Source organism: Neofelis nebulosa, chromosome 9 (assembly GCF_028018385.1).
Source record: "Neofelis nebulosa isolate mNeoNeb1 chromosome 9, mNeoNeb1.pri, whole genome shotgun sequence".
NCBI lineage: Eukaryota > Metazoa > Chordata > Mammalia > Carnivora > Felidae > Neofelis > Neofelis nebulosa.
Genome location: NC_080790.1, coordinates 125,953,679 through 125,971,501, shown reverse-complemented (window position 1 = coordinate 125,971,501; position 17,823 = coordinate 125,953,679). Strand labels below are relative to the sequence as shown.

Below are 17,823 nucleotides of genomic sequence, written 5' to 3'. Positions count from 1 at the left end.
GGTAAAAGAGGAGAGGAGGCAAGAAAGGCTTTCAGAGACGATGGTTGAGTCGATTATAGGTGGAGTCAGGACTGGGCAAGAGGAAGTGTTTGGAAAAGACTGGGCGGGGGGCGGCGCATAAGCAAACGTTAGGAAGAGAAAAAGCTTAATGTCCGCAGGTAGCAACAAGCAATAAAAAACACTGGAGTATGAAGTGGGACATACAGTGAAGTCAGATGAGGCTGAAGATAAATAAGTTTAGGGAAAGATCCTCATCAACCTATCAGTCCATTCATTTATTAAATGGTTATCTACACAGCACTAGGTACCAGCCACCCTCCAGCCTCGGTGCCTTTGCACTCTCTGCCTGGAACAGCACTCCCTAAATCTTCTCAGGCTTCAGCTCAATTAGTCCCTCAGAGACGTTTTCCCCACTTCCCTTACCTAAAACAGCCCCCACGTGGACACTTGGCTTTACATCACTGTTTTGCTTTCCTTCTAGCACTAATCACATTATGAGATTATCATCTTCGTCTGCTCAAGAGTTAACAGCCTGCCAGTTGCCACTGGAATGTAAGCTCCTCGCGAGCAGGGCCCTGGCCCCTTTTCATCTTCTTCATCCACAGACCTTCAGCATCCCCAGGGACCCGGCGCAGCTCCGGCAACCCAAGCGCGCTTCACCAGGGAAGTCCGCAGCTGAGCATGCGCAGAGGGCTTCTGGCGCGCGGCGCCCGGCCCCGGGCCCCGTCCGTCCCGCCCCCTCACGGGCTGGTTGGCCGTGGGATCTGAGTCCTCGCCAGCGGGTGCTCCCGCTCGCTCGCAGTTGCGCACGCCTCAGCGCGGTAACTGACGCGCCCCCCGGTTCGCCGGCCCGGCCCCGGGATGGCCCCCAAGCTCTCAGACTCCGTGGAGGGGCTCCGCGCCGCCGGCAACCAGAGCTTCCGCAACGGCCAGTTCGCCGAGGCCGCGGCGCTGTACAGCCGCGCGCTGCGGGCGCTGGAGGCGCAAGGTACGACCCTGGCCCCCGTTTCTCCGCCAGGCCTGCCTCCCCCCTCCGGTGTTTCCTCCCCCACGGCCCCGCGGCCGCCCAGACCTCGCTCGGCCCCCGACCCCCCGGGGCCTGCGTTCTCAGCGGTCGTCTGGCTCACCAGGGCCACCCGGCACCCTTCCCGCCCGCTCCCTGCTTTGGCATCCTGCGAGAGACTTCCTTAGCTCTTTCTTCGCCCGCCCCCCCACCCCCTTTTTTCCTAATGGTAATATGGTTTTGTTACTGGTTCTTTTTCACTTGCTGACATATCACAAACATATCTCCGTATTAATGGATGTTTGATCTCATGTTTTATTGCTGTAAAAAAAAAAAACCCACAACCTTAAATTTATCTTCGTAACCATTTTTAAGCGCAGGTAAGTTCACATTGTTGTGCAACAGATCGCTAGAACTTTTTCATCTGCGACACTGAAACTCTACGCATTGAACACTGTCATCTTCCTTTCCTCCCCCTCAGCCCTTGGTTTCCACCTTTCTACTTCGTGTATCCTTGGTTTTGATTAGATACTTCAAATGAGTGAAGTCCTATGGTATTTGTCTTTTGGGACTGGCTTATTTTGCTTAGGAGAATGGCCTCGAGGACGTTGCAATCGGTGTTGTAGCATGTGACAGAATTTCTTACTAACTTTTTAAGGCCATATAATTTCCATTGTGTGGATATTTCACATTTTCTTTATCCAGATGTAAACAAGGCCTGTCTGATCGCGATTAGGACTGCAAAAAAGACAAATACAGTGATGTGGTAAGGCAGGAGACTGGGGAGCTCCTTTAGAGTGGAAGGTCAAGGACAGCTTTGAAGCAGTGACATTTGAAGTGACGTCTGAATGATGAGAAGAAGCCAGGTGCACAAAGTTTTGGGTGCTGCGTGTTCCAGGTGGAGGAACTGTTCATTCCAAGGGCCCCAGATGAATAAGCACGGTGTGTCCCAGGCGCCACAGCGTATAGTGAGCTGTGGAAGAACAGGAAGTGTTGAGGGCAGTTTGAGCGGCAGAGACTTACTGGCCTTATTTTGCACAATAGGCTGCGATAAGGAGTTTGGATTTTATTCCCTGATGGGAGGCTACTGGGAAGTTTTGCTTTAAATAGAGGTGTAGCATGGGCACCTGGGTGGCTCAGTCGGTTAAGCGTCCGACTTCGGCTCAGGTCATGATCTTGTGGTTCGTGAGTTGAAGCCCCATATCGGGCCCTGTGCTGACAGCTCAGAGCCTGGAGCCTGCTTTGGAGTCTGTGTCTCCCTCTCTTTCTGCCCCTTCCCTGCTCGTTCTCTGTCTCTTTTTCTCTCTCAAAAATAAACATTTAAAAATAATTTTTAAAAAAAAAAATTTTTTTTTCAACGTTTTTTATTTATTTTTGGGACAGAGAGAGACAGAGCATGAACGGGGGAGGGGCAGAGAGAGAGGGAGACACAGAATCGGAAACAGGCTCCAGGCTCCGAGCCATCAGCCCAGAGCCTGACGCGGGGCTCGAACTCACGGACCGCGAGATCGTGACCTGGCTGAAGTCGGACGCTTAACCGACTGCGCCACCCAGGCGCCCCTTAAAAATAATTTTTAATAGAGGTATAGCATGTCCTTGTCCATTCTCCCGACCTCCAGCTCATGGGTGAGACACTTTGGAGAAGTGGTGAGCCTCATTCTACCAACCACAGCCCATTGCCCCAAACCTCTTCTCCAAAAGTGTCTTACCCGTGAGCCCTCATTTTCCGTAGGACCAATTTCCCTATGTCTTCCTCCTCTCCCTTTCTTGGCTGGTGTTGGTTGAGTGCTTTACTGTGTGCCAGACATTACAGACATCAATTCTTTGATCTTCATACAAACCTGTGGATAAGATACTTTCTAGATGAGGAGTCCAGAATAATTACACCATAAAGACATGTCAGAGGCAGGATTTGAATATGGGTCTGATTCTCAAGTCCAAGTTTTGAGTCACTTTGCTAGACTTCTCCCCAAATCTTCTCCAAATTCCAGTGTTTCTTGTTTGAACTTTTGCAGTTTGAAGCCACTCGTTTGCCCACCTCTTATTCTTCTAGAACACTCCTTTTTAGGCCCACCTCCTCATCTCAGCGTCACTTGATGAAGTCCCGGATGAATCTGCGAGACTGCTATTTCTGCCTTTTTCTTTCATCCTACTCCAGGCAGCCTGGAAAAAAGCTGGTGCTTTTGGGTGGATTTATTCTGGATCCTTAGAAGGGCCTAGTGTCTGGATTTAGTAGGGGACCAGCGTTCGGTTCTGATCTTGCTGTTGATTGTCCAGATAATTTCTGGGCAAATCCCTGGATTTCTGTGAACAGTTTTGCGGCTCTTGAAAGGACAGCAGGGAGTAACCTAACAAAATGAACCCTTCCAGCAGGTCTGTGAAGTGGTATCTTCACGTGATAGTCACGTGGGCACATTCGATCAGCAGGATTGAGTGGCGGGATTCTAGCTCCCAGTGCCCTTGCCACTGCCCCACTGCTGTTTCTGTGCGCTCCAGTGACTTGACGTGCACTGCAAGTTGTGAGTAATTGTACTCTTTCCTTAAAGGCCAGGATATAGTTTACTTTTTTCTGTACTCTGCTGTCTCCCTCAGGGCCTGGCAAAATAAGGGCGGAAAAGTTATTATTTTATCAGGTTTGTCACCGTTGATGTTGAATGAAAGCTGTCATGCCTCAACATGGAAACATACTTAATGGAAAAAAAGCAAATTGCTGAAGGATAGACAATAGCGTGCCACTTGGAAAAAGCTTAGGAATGCAGCTGTAATGGCAGCAGGCACACAGGCATGCAGGAGGATGTCACATCCCAACCTCAGGACTGTGCTGAGCGCTGGGCGTCTGAGGAGGGAGCAAGAGAGAAGGATGAGGTTGAGTGGAGCTTTGGCCATATCAAAAATTCAAAAGGCTGGAAACAAATATAACATGTGCTAAGTCCAGTGGTGGATGTCAAGTTCCTGTTACACTGTTTTCTTCTAGCTATTTCATAATTTTCAAAAGAGAGTTTGTTTCTAATTCTTCTGTGTATATACCCAGGATGGAATTACTGGATCAGCACTTGGTAGTTTTCAGGGTTTTCCGTGTGTTTTCCATCATGGTCTATGCCAGTGGGTATAAAGTAGTTGAAAAATTATTTTAAAAATGGAAGTTGGGGCGCCTGGGTGGCTCAGTCGGTTAAGCGTCCGACTTTGACACAGGGCGTGATCTCACGGATTGTGAGTTCAAGCCTCGAGTCAGGCTTTGTGCTGACAGCATGGGCCTGGAGCCTGCTTCGGATTCTGTGTCTGTCTCTCTCTCTTTCTCTCTCTCTACCCCTCCCCCGCTCCTGTTCTGTGTGTGTGTGTGTGTGTGTGTGTGTGTGTGTGTGTGTCTCAAAAATAAACATATAAAAAAATGAAAGTCATTGTGGCCACACAATGAAAGACATAGGCTTCTGAGATTCCTGAGGATAAGGACTGCCTTTAGAGAAATGCCTGATAATTCTCCCTCTGGGCTTCTTGATCAGGCTTGTTGGTAGCTCGAATCCTTCCTTTGATTAAGTTCTGCTTAATCCTGCCACACCCAGAGGACTTTTCCCTGGCAAAGTCCTGTCTGATTTGACCAGGTGGAATTACTCTTGTCTTTTATGTCCCCACGACCCTTGTTCAGTCTATGTATCACATTTTTCTTTTCTTTTTTAGGAACGCTTTTATTGGGTTTACGTGATTTTTGTAATAAAATTCTCACACACACACGTGTAGTTACAGCATGGACTTCTCTGAGCAGAAGGCAGCTATTTCGTGTCTTGTCTCTTGGCTGGTCCCAAGTTCAGTGCTGGAGAAGAGGTTTGGGGCAACGGGCTGTGGTTGGTAGAATGAGGCTCACTCTCCTTGTGAGTGGCAGGAAGCCTCCCGTTCTGGCTCCACGTGAGAATGACAAACCCCAGCAGCCCATCAGACCGACAAGCCTGATCAGGACTCGTATGAAATACATCCCAGAGCCCCAGGGCATCCATTTCCCACCCTGTTAATCTCCTGTCTGCTTCCCCCTGGGCAGGTTCTTCGAACCCTGGAGAAGAAAGTATTCTCTACTCTAACCGTGCAGTGTGCCACTTAAAGGATGGCAACTGCAAGGACTGCATCAAGGATTGCACTTTGTAAGTGGGCAGGGGTGACCTTGGGGGCCTGGGGGTCTCAGGAGAGGAGGCTGGGTTTATCTGGCCTGTATTATTGTTTGGACCGATGCCACCAGTTACGGCCATGCCAGATAATTCAGAAGCAACCGCTAGGTCACTGAGGATAGGAGGCTCTACTTAGTCCTCGTGGCCCCTGACTTATGTCTTTGGAGTCTGCCGAAAAAGGAGTGGGGTGGGAAGTTAGAGGTGGGCCTTAAAGGCCTTTGAGGTTTGGGACCTGAGGGTGAGATTGAGCTGCAGACTGGTAACTGGCTTGCCCAGGATTTTTCTGCGGTGGATGTGTGTGGGAGCAAGGGAGGGAAAGAAAGAGGGATAGAGGTTAGTGAATGGTCTCAAAAGAAACTAAGAGGTATTCATCGGTGACCAGGGGTAAAGGATGTTAAACATTAAACAGTTTTTCATACTTCTTTCTTCTCCGAGCTAGTCTGACCCTGCCTTCTTTCCTCCTCACTGAACTAGCACATGGGACTTCATGTTCTCAGATCCTGTGTCCTGTGGTATTGCCTTAGATTCATGCCCTGGTGATAGGTGGGAGAGGAGGAGAGGTGAGCAGGCTCATGGAGCCTGTGCTAAGGTCATTTGTACCAGGCCCGTGCTAGGTTTCCTTCTGGGAGTGCTCATGACCACTCTGTGGGGTAAATTTACCACCCTGCCCAGGCTAGCACTGGGTTGCAGGGGACCGAGACGGTAAAGTGACCTGCCTGGGGTCACGTGGTTGGTGGCAGAGGTAGAATTCCAACACCGCTCCCCATCTGACTCCAGAGCCTGTTTTCCCACCAGGTCAGCCTCTGTAGAAGCACATCGAAGAATGAGAACTACAAGGCACTTGTGCTTGACTTGGGGTGGGGTTGCAGGGTGGATTGCAACCATGAAAACTGACGGACGGGCACACAGATTTCACAGTACGAGTGGCCTTCTGTCCATCAGCCCTTCTCCACCTCCGTCCAAGTTCGAAAGTCCCTCCTCTAAGGTTTGACATTTTAGCAGTGTCTCTACCAGATGCGACCTCCTGTATACTGAATGCTGCACAGGACCCTGCCTGGAAGGAGCTGCAGGGGAGCCCTGGTGACTCAGCAGCCAGGTGACATTTGTGCCTCCTGCCCTAGAGCACTGGCCCTGGTTCCCTTCAGCCTGAAGCCCCTGCTGCGGCGAGCGTCCGCCTACGAGGCTCTGGAGAAGTACCCCCTGGCCTATGTCGACTACAAGACCGCACTGCAGATTGATGACCGCGTGACGTCGGCCTTGGAAGGCATCAACAGGTGAGCCTGAGCCACTGCCCGCAGTCTCTCTGGGACTCCCTGTCCTCTGGATGCACTTGGGGCCACTGCTTTGGGCATCTCCTGGGGGTCCCTTTGGGCTAGGCTTAGAAACTCCTAATGAGCACGTGGGGAAAGCGCAGAAGGAGAGTCAGCTGTCGTGTTTAGCAGGTGTGTTCGGGGTCAGACTTAGAGGACTGGTGGATTGTTGCCTAGCTGCTCCGAGTCATTCACGCTGTAACCACTTACTGAGCTCTGTTGGAAGGATTGTGCCAGGTTCGGAGGGGAAGACCGCAGTAACAACCAGGTACAGATCCCACTTGCTCCGCAGACCTACCTAGAGCAGGGAAAGTAAGACAGGGGCACAGGCAGCCGCAGCACAAGGCGACGGGTGGTGTTCGCGGGGATGGCTCTGTATGTTGTACTGTGACCCCTTCAGGTGGTCTGTCGGGCAGCACTGCTTTCTGGGCTTCTGAGTGGTTGTACCGCACGGATACCCTCATTTGTGTGACTGAGCATGTTTCCCCTTTTTGCACGGGCTGCTAGAAAGCCGAACATGACACCGTAGCAAACCCTTCACAGGACTTCATGGTATGTATTTAGTGCGTCATTTTTAGCTTCACTCGTTTTCTCTCTGCCTCCTTTTAGTTTCTGTCCTTCAACAGAATCTGCCACTCGTGTGCCCGTCTTTGCCCTAGGGCCTGGGCTGATGCCTGACACATAGCTCTTACTGCCGTAATGGAGCCCCCAGTCTCATGGGGAACCCCAGTAGTAGCCAAGTGCACCCGTGTATGTCGAGTGCTGTGGTAGGCGGCGGCCCAGGGGGCTGTAGGGGCAGAAAGGGGCACCTGACCAGCCAGGGGGAGGGAGGAGACTGGTCAGGACTTTCCAGAGGAGGCGAGCCGTGGCTGAGAAATGAATAGAAATCCGGGATCGGGGCAGCCACAAGGCCGCCTGCGCAGGGTGAGCGAGGATGATGGATTCCAGGAATTGCGAGAAGTCCCATTTTGCTTGGCGCTGCTGGTGAGGAGCTCAGCTCGGGCGGGTGAGGTGAGACCAGATCACACGGGGCCTGGCACTCAGGGGCCTGGACCTAATCCAGGCATGGTGAGGCTTTGTGAAAGGGGCTTTAACAGGGGGACAGCGGGAGCAGATTTGACAGAAAAGCTGACTAGCTTCCGTGCTGAGGGATGACACGAAGGAGAGCAGGGTAGGAAGGGCCCAGCAGTAACTCAGAAGAGACGGTAGGGATAGTGGAAGGAGGACAGTGGGACCAGTTCTGGGGACATTTGGGTAGTAGTTCAGTGAGATTTGGTGTTAGGAGGGTGGTGAGAGGGAAGAATAGAAGAGACATCCCGGAGGCTGACAGGTTGCGTTGGAGGGGACCCGAGACGGGAGATGTAAGGACAGTGGTTGGGTAGTTCCATGGGTTTGGGGGCAAAGGAGAAGAATACAGGGCAGACATTTGGATTCAGAGGTCATCGGCGTCGAGGTGGATTGAGGTTGTGGGAGAGAAGAAGACCCCCACGGCAAGTGAGCTGGGGGGAGAGAGGATGGAGCTTTGAAAATCGCAACATTTGAGGGACTTCCAGGAGAACAGCAGCTGGAGGGTAGGAGGGAACTTGGAGCATTTCGGGAGAAAGTGTTTCCAGAAGGACGAAGACATCCTTCCTGTCGGGTGTGGCAGGGAGCTTACGCGGACTTCTGGGTTTAAGAATGAAGTCACTGGTGGATGTGACAGCAGCAGTTCAAGAGGTCTGGCTGAGGAGAGGCAGAGGAGTCCAGCTGTGCAGTCAGAGTGGGGCCTCCAGGCGGCCCTCCGGGCACGGAGAAAGGTTGAAGCTGTAGAAGAGGTGCTGGCCGTGGTTGCTGCTAGAGGCAGGGAGAGGGGAGGCCCGGAGCTTCGGTTGGAGAGGTTGGCCTCGTCACTTCTTCCTTTGTGACGGGAGAGAAATGGGAAGGGTCAGGTGACCTTGCACATTTTCAGGATCCCCATCTTTTGCCCCGAAGAAGGAGGAGGGTGAGGGAGCCGGGCCGAGGAGGGTGGAGGTTTGAAACAGCCGTGCCAATCAGAGTCCAAGGACATGAGTTTGCAGTGATGCCGGCCTGTGACGCTTTCATTCTAGTCACACTGCCTCTAGGAGGCAGTCGTTGGAGCCGAAAAAGCACGCAGTTGGCTCTGTTCACTGGTTGAGCACATACAAGATGGACAAGATCCCCGAGCAGCATTTGAAGCAAGTTAGCTGGGCCAGAAGGGGGAGATGGGGAACGGGAGGTGGAAGAGATTGTTCTCGGTAGAGGGAAGAGCATGTGCAAAGCCTGGAACATAGGGATCAAGAGGGAACGTGGCACACGGTAAAAGCGGAGAGGCGGGAAGGGACCAGGTGTCAGACCCCGTCAGCCCAGGGAAGCGGGAACCACTGAAGGGTTTTAAAATGAGAGAATGACAGAAGATTTGCACTTTTTAAAAATCCAATGTCAGGTGCTTGCGTGGCCTTGTCATAGATCCATTAGGAAGATATAAAACATTTCCTTTCTTGGGGCATGTGTGGTCCTCTGGGGATAAGGTGGAGTACGCTTCACGAGCAGCGGTCACCACTTTGAAGTTAATGTAGATGAGTAATGTCATGGCAGCAGGGGGTACTGTCGTGTGCAGACTTCTGTCCCTTTCCCGCTGTGTGTTAGAAGGCCAGAAAGGGATGGTGGCTCTCGTACACCCGCTTTGGATTTATGAGAGGAGGGATATCTCCCGGACCCAGCCGGAAACCTCCCTGTAATTCTGTCTGCCTTTCCAGGATGAGCAGAGCTCTCATGGACTCACTTGGGCCCGAGTGGCGCCTGAAGCTGCCCTTGACCCCCTTGGTGCCTGTTTCGGCTCAGAAGAGGTGGGAGTCCTTGCCCTCCGAGTGCCGCAGAGAAAGAGCTAAAAGCAAATTCAGAGAAACCACAACGGCAAAGAGCAGAGGTAAGTTGTGACTTGCTGCCCGGAGTGGCATAGTCTCCCCGTAGCCACTTTCTCTAGAGTAATCCTATAAAAATCGGCCTTGGTTAAGCTGCGCTATAAAAAATATCTGAAAGAAGAAATACAAAACGAAAAGTCCTAACCTCTTAGAGACTGAGGTGATGAGAAAGCCCACCCACCGCTGTAGGGGTGAAGCGATAGAAGACGCCTGGAACTCCCAGCCTGGTGCGTCGGTGTACGTACGGCATTAGTTCCTCTGGCGGCGCTGGGGATGGATCGTCCAGGCTGTTTTGGTAGCAAGAGCAGAAGACTCAACGTGGTGGAAACAACAAAGAGAATGTACTGGCTCATGAAACTGAGAAGTTCAGAGTTCAGGTTCAGGCAGGGTTTGCTCCAGCCGCTCACAACATTCTCAGACTCTGAGTCCATTCCTCCGTGCTCTCTCCGCTCTCTCCTCTAGTGTGTTGGCTTTGTCTTGGGGCAGTCTTCCCTCCTAGTAGTGAAGCGGCTGTAGCAGTTCCTGGCCTCATGTCCATATGCCGTGCCTCATGGCTCAGAGGAGGAGAAGAAGGTTGGTTTCTTCTTCCAATAGCCCCCTAAGAAGGAGAGAGCTTCTTTCCTTTAAATCCCTAGGTCACATGTTTTCTCAACGATTCCGGCCCATTTGGTCACAGGCTATTGTCTGAATTAGTCACCATGACCAGGGGCTGAGATTTTGTGATGAGCTCCACCGTAAGCCATCTGTCCCACCTTCTTAACTAGAGGGTGATGCTTCCCTAAGAACGAACACACACCCACACGCATGCAAGGAGTCCCTGGAGGATGAATAAGAGAAGGGAGATGAAAGTCAGGTAACCCAAAGACAGGAGACTGAGTAAGAGGCCATTTTTGAGGCACAGGCTCACCAGTGCTCCAGGGGCCTCAGGTGGGCCCAGCAAGCTAGGTGGTGAGGGGAGGAGGTGCAGCAGGTGTGCGGGCTGGAGCCCAGCCATGGGTGTCAGGGGAGGGCAGAGTTAACTCCCCTTCCCAGGAGGGAACCTATCTGACCATGGGTAGCACTCACTCTGGTTTGTGGAAACCTGCTAAGTGTCCCCCGTTCTTCTCCGGAATGAAAATGTGGGGTGCTGATGAACTAGATGGCTTCAGGGCACCTACCATTAATTTCCTTCTTTCAGAGCCACTGAGCCGTATGTTTTGCAGGTGCTGTGCTAGGCAGTGTGACACAGAGAAGGCAGGCAGTCTCGGCCCTCAGGCAGCTCTCAGTCTGATGAGACCGGGACACATAAACAACATTTTAAAATACAGGAGGAAAGGGGTGCCTGGCTGGCTCAGTCTGTGGAGCACATGACTCTTGATCTCAGGGTTGTAGGTTCAAGCCCCACATTGGCGGTAGAGCCTACTTAAAAAAAAAGAAAATACAGGAGGAAGAATAAGTGCTTTAGAGTCTTTAGTATCTGGGGAGTTCAAAACGTGAACTAACGTGTGCACTGAGGGGTTTGGGGAATGGCTGCTGGGGGAGGTGCCAGAGAACGTGAGAGAATGCAGCCTGTGGGCATCGCAGATGAACAGTGGGAATCCGCGTGCCTGCAGCGAGCTGTGTCGCAGAGCCGAGGTCAGGCTGAAGACGTGTGTACGCGGCAGCCCGTTGGCTCTGCTTCTAGAGAACCTCATGCATGTGCGCAGAGGAGACGTGTACAAGAATGTTTGCAGCAGCAAAAAACACAACTGGAAAACAACCCAAATCTGTAAATAGAACAGATAAATCAGTTGTACCACAGCAGTGAGAGTGAATGAACTGCAGGCATCCGTATCAACACAGATGAATCTCAGGATCACGTTGGTGAGGGGAGAAGACAAAACCAGATCAGAGAAGCATAGTTAGAATCGTTTATTCTTTTACACGAAGTTTAAAAACAAAACAAACAGCAAATGGTTTATAGAAACTGTTGTATATAGTTAAGCTACCAAGAAAAAAGCGGGGGAAGGGAGCACAGGATCGGCGATAATGGTTTCCTCCAGGAGTGGATTGATTTGGGGAGGGGGCCCCACAGGGCTTTAAAGGTCTTAGTGAATGTTCTGTTTCTTAAGGTGAGGGATAAGTTCAAGGGTGTTAGTTCAGTTCCTAAAACCTTACCCGTGCCATACATATCCAGTATTTTATAAAGGTAGTTTTTAAAAATTACAAAAACAGGTGAAATGGGAGTGAGGTCTGGAACGACGATGTGGGGCTGCTCAGTGAAGGGCCGGAAAGCCAAGTGAGCAGCTTGCATTTCACCTTGTCTCCCTGTCAGGGCGGGGGTGCGGAAGCTGCACGCACTTCGTGAGGGAGGGTACAGGCCCGGGCCAAAGCCACCGTGAAGACTGGCGGGCTCTTCTGCCCTTTTCTGAAGCCTGGGGGCTATACCCTTTTTTTCTCAGATGCTTGCTTATTTAAATCTCATTTACTTACTCTCCTGCTTTAAGTTTATAGGATGTTCTGCATGCTCAGATTTCATCCTAAACTAGCCACGTGTGGGGCAGGTAGTGCCCCGGTGGATGGAGAGACTAAGGTCCAGAAGACTTGGGCCCCACGAGATCCCCAGCTCCTAAGTGGCAGCACCGGGACTAGAACCCGAGTTCTGTCTATTTTTATGTGCATGTCTAAGTATGTTTGTATGGGAGTCCCCAACCTCCTATGACTGAAAAATTGTTTAATTTCCCAGAAGCCACATGGGGGACTCCTTCATCAGGGAGGCTGCTTTAGGGCAGCGCAGGGATCTTGGCGGGGGGGGGGGGGGGGGGGGCAGATGACTTGGAAGAGACGGGGCCGGCGAGGCCTCATGGGTCTCGCTTGGGCAACCGCTTCATGGCTTTTTCCTCTTCTGAATTTGTATATAGTGCCTTCTGCTGGGGATGTGGAGAGAGCCAGAGTTCTGAAGGAAGAAGGCAATGAGCTTGTAAAGAAGGGAAACCATAAGAAAGCTATTGAGAAGTACAGTGAAAGCCTCTCATTTAGTGATGTGGAGTCCGCCACATACAGCAACAGGTATCTTCCATGTAGCTGCTGGCCCGGGGGATTTTAGGACATTGGATACTGTTCCAGAGTCTTCTCTCGGACTGGGGTGGGCTCTTCATTCCTAGTGTTTTGGTCAGCATGTTGTAGCTCCAAACCTACCTTCACATGGGTTTTGGTCATCGTGAGGCAGGTGTTGCCCATGGCATCTGCTACCTTAGAGGAATAGAAAGAGCGGTGCCAGTGTGGAGCCTGGGCTTTGTCGGGCCTTCTCCCCCTCAGATTTTCCTAAACCACCCAAATAAGCACACTCCAAAAGTAAAAGCCTCAATACATGTCTGTCCGCCTTCCCCCTTCCCCCTAGCCCCACGGCTTCTCTAAGCCCCTCTGGTTAGAAGTGTTGGCACTGTCCCAGCCCTAGGGCACGACCCAGGCCGTGGACTAATGGTCACCTGGCCCAGGAGCAAGAGAGAAGGTCTTGCCTGAAGGGTTTGACCTGTGGGTGGCGCTGTTGAGCGCTCTGCACCATGAACTGCTGTCTGTGGCTGGTGCTTCTTTCCACCCACAGTGAGGACACCATCCCTTTTATTGTGTGGGAGTCACTGCTTTGCAGCACACTCCCGATGTATTGGTAGGTGGTCTTCCCCTGTAAAGTCAAGAAATCGGAGGCTCAGAGCAGAAAGGGCTTTACCTCAGCTCACCCAGCCATTAAATGGTGGAGACAGAATTGGAACCTGGCTCCGGTGAGATCTTTCTATTAGTTTTACTGTCAGAAGTTGAAATATTCAGCAAGGGACCATGTCTGATCCAATCATTTGTCATAAAAGATTTACGGTAAAATGTTGTGAATCTGTTTCTCCTCTCCTGCTCACATACACATGTTACTCTTGTTCAAAAACCTTGGGTCGGGGTACCTGGGTGGCTCAATCGGTTAAGCATCTGACTCTTGGTTTTGGCTCAGGTCATGATCTCACGGTTTGTAAGTTTGAGCCCCAAATTGGGCTCTGTGCTGACAGTGCAGAGCCTGCTTGAGAATCTTTCTCTCTCTCTCTCTGCCCCTCCCCTGCTCACGTCTCTCCCTCTCTCAAAAATCAACATTTAAAAAAATAAAAAAAACAAACCTTGGCTCTACTGTAGTGTCTCCATTCCCTATGCAAAATTCTTGGGATAAAAGGCATTCCAGGTTTGAGTCCGGTGACACGGTCCGTATCCCGAATCACATAATGCTCGCACAGAGTCTGGGGCAGCTTGCTGAAACTCGCTGTTAACATTTCTGCCGTGAAACATAGCAGAATTCCACTTGTCACGGGGCGGTGTTAAAGAACGACCAAGTAGCCTCACGTCCGTGCAGGTCAGGTGTCGGTGTCAAATGAGGTGAAAAGAGAACTTACAAAAGAGTGGATTTGGGGCTTTGGCCCTGTGGTTTTACTGGCTGATTGGACCAGGAGTGCCTGGTGCCTCAGCCTGCCCGGCTAACCTGGAAGAAAGGGCTGCTGCCTGCTGTTCTGTGTTGACGCAGTGGCAGCTTGATTCCTCTATCTCTGGGCCTGCCTGACTCGCTGACCTCATCCTGCTAGAGACTCCTGCCAGCCTGTTTTCCTGGAGTTTTACCACTTTGGGGACAATGTTTTGTTTTGTTTAAATACAGTTTTCATGCAAGTGTGTCCATGCCACACTGTTTCAATTATTACTGCTTTATAATATCTTGTAGGGCTAGTCTTTTCCTTATTCTTCTTACTCAGAGCATCACTGACTGTTTTCCCAGGTTCATTCTGGCTGAACCTTAGGATCGTCTTGACAGACTCCAGAAAGTTTCTTGGTGCGCTTTTGGTTATGGTTACAATGAATTTATAAATTTATAAATTTATTTTCTTAAATGTTTATTTTTGAAGGAGAGAGAGACAGAGTGTGAGTGGGGGAGGGGTAGAGAGTGAGGGAGACACAGAATCCAAAGCAGGCTCCAGGCCCTGAGCTGTCAGCACAGAGCCTGATGTGGGGCTTGAACTCACAAACCGCGAGATCATGACCTGAGCCAAAGTCGGACACTTAACTGACTGAGCCACCCAGCCACCCCCCAGATGCCATTTTGATGCTCTACCATGCCCTTTCCTCTCTGCTGGTCAGTCCCCAAACCTACCTGAATTAGAGGGGAGAGAACATAGGACTCTTTCAGTGGGAAGAATGACAAAGAATTTGTGCCTGCTTTTATTAACAACAAAAAAAATTTTTTTAATGTTTATTTTTGAAGAGAGATAGACAGCGTGCGAGCTGGGAAGGGGCAGAGAGAGAGAGGGAGACACAGAATCCGAAGCAGGCTCCAGGCTCCGAGCCGTCAGCACAGAGCCCGACGTGGGGCTCGAACACGCAAACCGTGAGATCGTGACCTGAACCGAAGTCAGATGCTTAACTGACTGAGCCACCCAAGCACCCCTGTTGTGCCGGCTTTTAAATTGGGATGCTGGGGGGCAGGGAGGTCTGGCTGTCTCTGCCAGCAGAGCATGGAGCTCTGGCTCTCGATTTCATATGTTCGGGTTCCATGTCACAGAGGACATGCTGGGCACAGAGGTTACTTTAAAAAAATTGATGCAAGGGGGAGCTTTTTCTAATTTATAAATCCATGCAGTCTCAGTAAAAACATTAGAGTTTTTTTAATTCACGATAATGATTCTGAAGTTTGTCGGGAAAAAATGAGAATAGCAGCCTATGAGAATTTAGCATATGATAAAGTGTAGGGAAAAGAGGGATTTTCCAATGAGTAGTGTTGGGTTGACTGGATAGGAGTTAAAAATAAGCCTGAATCCCTACCTCACTCCTTATTAAAATAAATCCTAAGTGGACCACGGTTTCAAATGTAGAAAGTAAAAATTATGTTCTAGAAGAATTATTTTGCAGTGTGGAATGTATTATAGAGCTAGGGAATGGGGAGGTGGGGACCACAGAGGTCATTAAAGGTAAATTTTATTTCATAAGGTTAAAAAGTCTTATGTAAAGACACAGAGCTTTGCCCATATTTAAAGCAACTACGTTAAAATAGTGAGACACTGTTTTCTTCCAATATTAATCAGTTAAAGGTTGAGACCCAGGATTAGTTCACTTACAGGAAAATAGGCTCTATCAATAACTGGTTGTACGAGAGCAGCTCTTTTGGAGAACATTTTGGGAGCGAGAGTCAAGATTTTCAACGCGTGTATCTGTTGACCCATCTGTCCCTCGTGATAGGCGCTAAGCTTTATGCACAAGGGTGCTCATGGCAGCACCTTGTCTTTACAAACTGGAAGAAATGAAAAAGATCTGTAGTTAAGGAATTGGTAAAATAAGTTATGGTTCATCCAACTAAGCAAATACTCTGTTCTCACTGAAAATAGCAAATGAGTTCCAGGACCCCTGTTTTTCATGACCGTCCTCGGGGAAAATAATTGAAAATGGATGAAGATATACATACTTCTTTCCCCGTAGGTGTAGAGCGTCTTGTTGTATGATGTATGCAACTGTTTTTTCCCACGATTGTGAAAATTTTCACAGTATCAGTGGAAAGAACTGGACACCGGACACCCGCATACCTACCGTCAATTCCTCCTTAACGTTTTGTCACATTTGCTTTATCGCTGTTTAGCTATCGATTGTTCTTAGTTTAGGCGCATTTCAGGGTGAGCTGGAGGCATCTTTACTTCTCACTGCTAACACGTCCGCATGCATATCCTCGGAGTCCAGTATTTGTTTAAGGCAGATGACTTTTTAGTCCATCAAGGGGGAGGTTTCAGGATCCTTTTCTTGATGTGAAAAGAGCACAGGACGGGAACGTGAAGTAGACCAAGTGATGACTGGATGTGGTTACGGGGTGGAGACCTGCACACCGGGCTCCCGTCCGGGCTCTGCCTTACGCTGGCACTGGTGCGTGCACGGGGCCCCTGGCCCCTCCGGGCCGAGCCGGTGGTTTGCTTCGAGGGTGAGGAAGCTAAAAAGTATGCAGCACAGAGCAGGTGTTCGGCGAGTCCGAGTCCGAGGTCAGCCCTCAAACCTCCTTGTGGCTGGTGGGTGGCCTCTGAGCAGTGATTGAAACCTCCAAACGGTCTTTCCCCATCAGAGCGCTCTGCCATTTGGTTCTGAAGCAGTACAAGGAAGCAGTGAAGGATTGCACAGAAGCCCTCAGGCTGGATGGAAGGAACGTGAAGGCGTTCTACAGACGAGCTCAAGCCTACAAGGCACTCAAGGTAAGAAGACCCTGACTGAAAGGCACCGTCAGAAACGTCCGTGCTGGTGGCGGTCCTCCCAGAGCAGGGCGAGGTGGTGCCACGTCCCTTCTCCAGGGGCCCCCACGTGGCTCAGGGCAGGCCTGCCGTCTCCACTTCATCTCGCCTCCATCAGGGCCACATCCTCACCCCCTGCTCTCTTCTCTCAGGACTATAAATCCAGCTTTGAAGACATCAGTTGTCTCCTGCAACTTGAGCCCAGGAACGGCCCTGCCCAGAAGTTGCAGCAGGAAGTTAACCAGAGCTTAAACTAAACGCCCAGAAGGGCAGCGGGAAACCTCTGCCTGAGCTCCCTCCTCCGTGCCTGCTCCTGGGACCTCGCCTGCCCCAGAGTGAGCTCTGAAGCAACTCAGAGGTGATGGCTTCCCACCTTGTAAGAGGCTTGGCTCGTTCAAATTAAGCCCAGTGTAGTAAAAAACCAAAAACGATGTTTTGCTGGAATGGTCCCCACTGGAGCCCTATTGTCCCCCCTCCACCCACCCAGACAGCTAGCAGGACGGCAGAAATAGGTCCTCCTCGGCAGAGCACTTGGCTCTGTCCCCGCCCCAAGCATACTACCGACCGCTGCCCTTGTAGCTTCTTCACCAGACCCGTCTCACTGTGGTTCATCTGAGCAAACTGAGCTCCGGGGTGGGGGCGGGTGAGGGATAAACCAGAAGACCCCGGCCCACCTACACCCAAAGCAGCCTGTTGAGCTGGTTCTCCAGGGCTGCCATGCCCACCCCGTCCTTGGCAGAGTCCCCTGTGTTCTGAGCCCCAGTGCCTTTTGGCTGGGCCCTCCTCTGGTGGGGATGCGGAATCCTGACCGGGGGGGGGGGGGTGGCTTTGCCTGTGGCTCTGTGCTGCTGCACCTGCACGGAGGTGCCTGAGGTGTTTGAAGAGTCCAGGGGTGAGGGCACTTCCAAAGGTGGGCCTTTCCAAGAGAGAAAGCCCTTCTTGAAGTCAGTGTTCTTCCAGTTTGGGCAGAGACTTCCTTTTGACCTCAACAGTGGCCCCCTCCAAGCTTCTTGGTTCTTTGTAATACGAACTTAATTTGAACTAGACTGATGTCGAACTGTGTACTTGAGCTTTTGCATTAAACATCTTTCTTGTACAAGAAAGGTGTGCTGTGCTTATGTTTGTGCTTTTTCTGCTCTGTGCTTTGAACTTTGCAATAATAAAAGCCACTGCCTGCTCAGCACTCATCCACTC

At 50.9% G+C, this 17,823-nt stretch overlaps 1 protein-coding gene across 1 annotated transcript; it reads left to right on the top strand.

Annotated features, from left to right (window-relative positions):
* The first annotated feature begins 728 nt into the window (after positions 1-728).
* On the top strand, positions 729-17,816 carry TOMM34 (translocase of outer mitochondrial membrane 34). Its single transcript, XM_058685745.1, has 7 exons — positions 729-988; positions 5,034-5,133; positions 6,279-6,431; positions 9,224-9,393; positions 12,268-12,415; positions 16,467-16,593; positions 16,782-17,816. Exons 1-7 carry the CDS (start codon positions 862-864, stop codon positions 16,884-16,886), a joined length of 930 nt encoding a protein of 309 aa, XP_058541728.1. The 5' UTR covers positions 729-861; the 3' UTR covers positions 16,887-17,816.
* Positions 17,817-17,823: the final 7 nt, after the last annotated feature.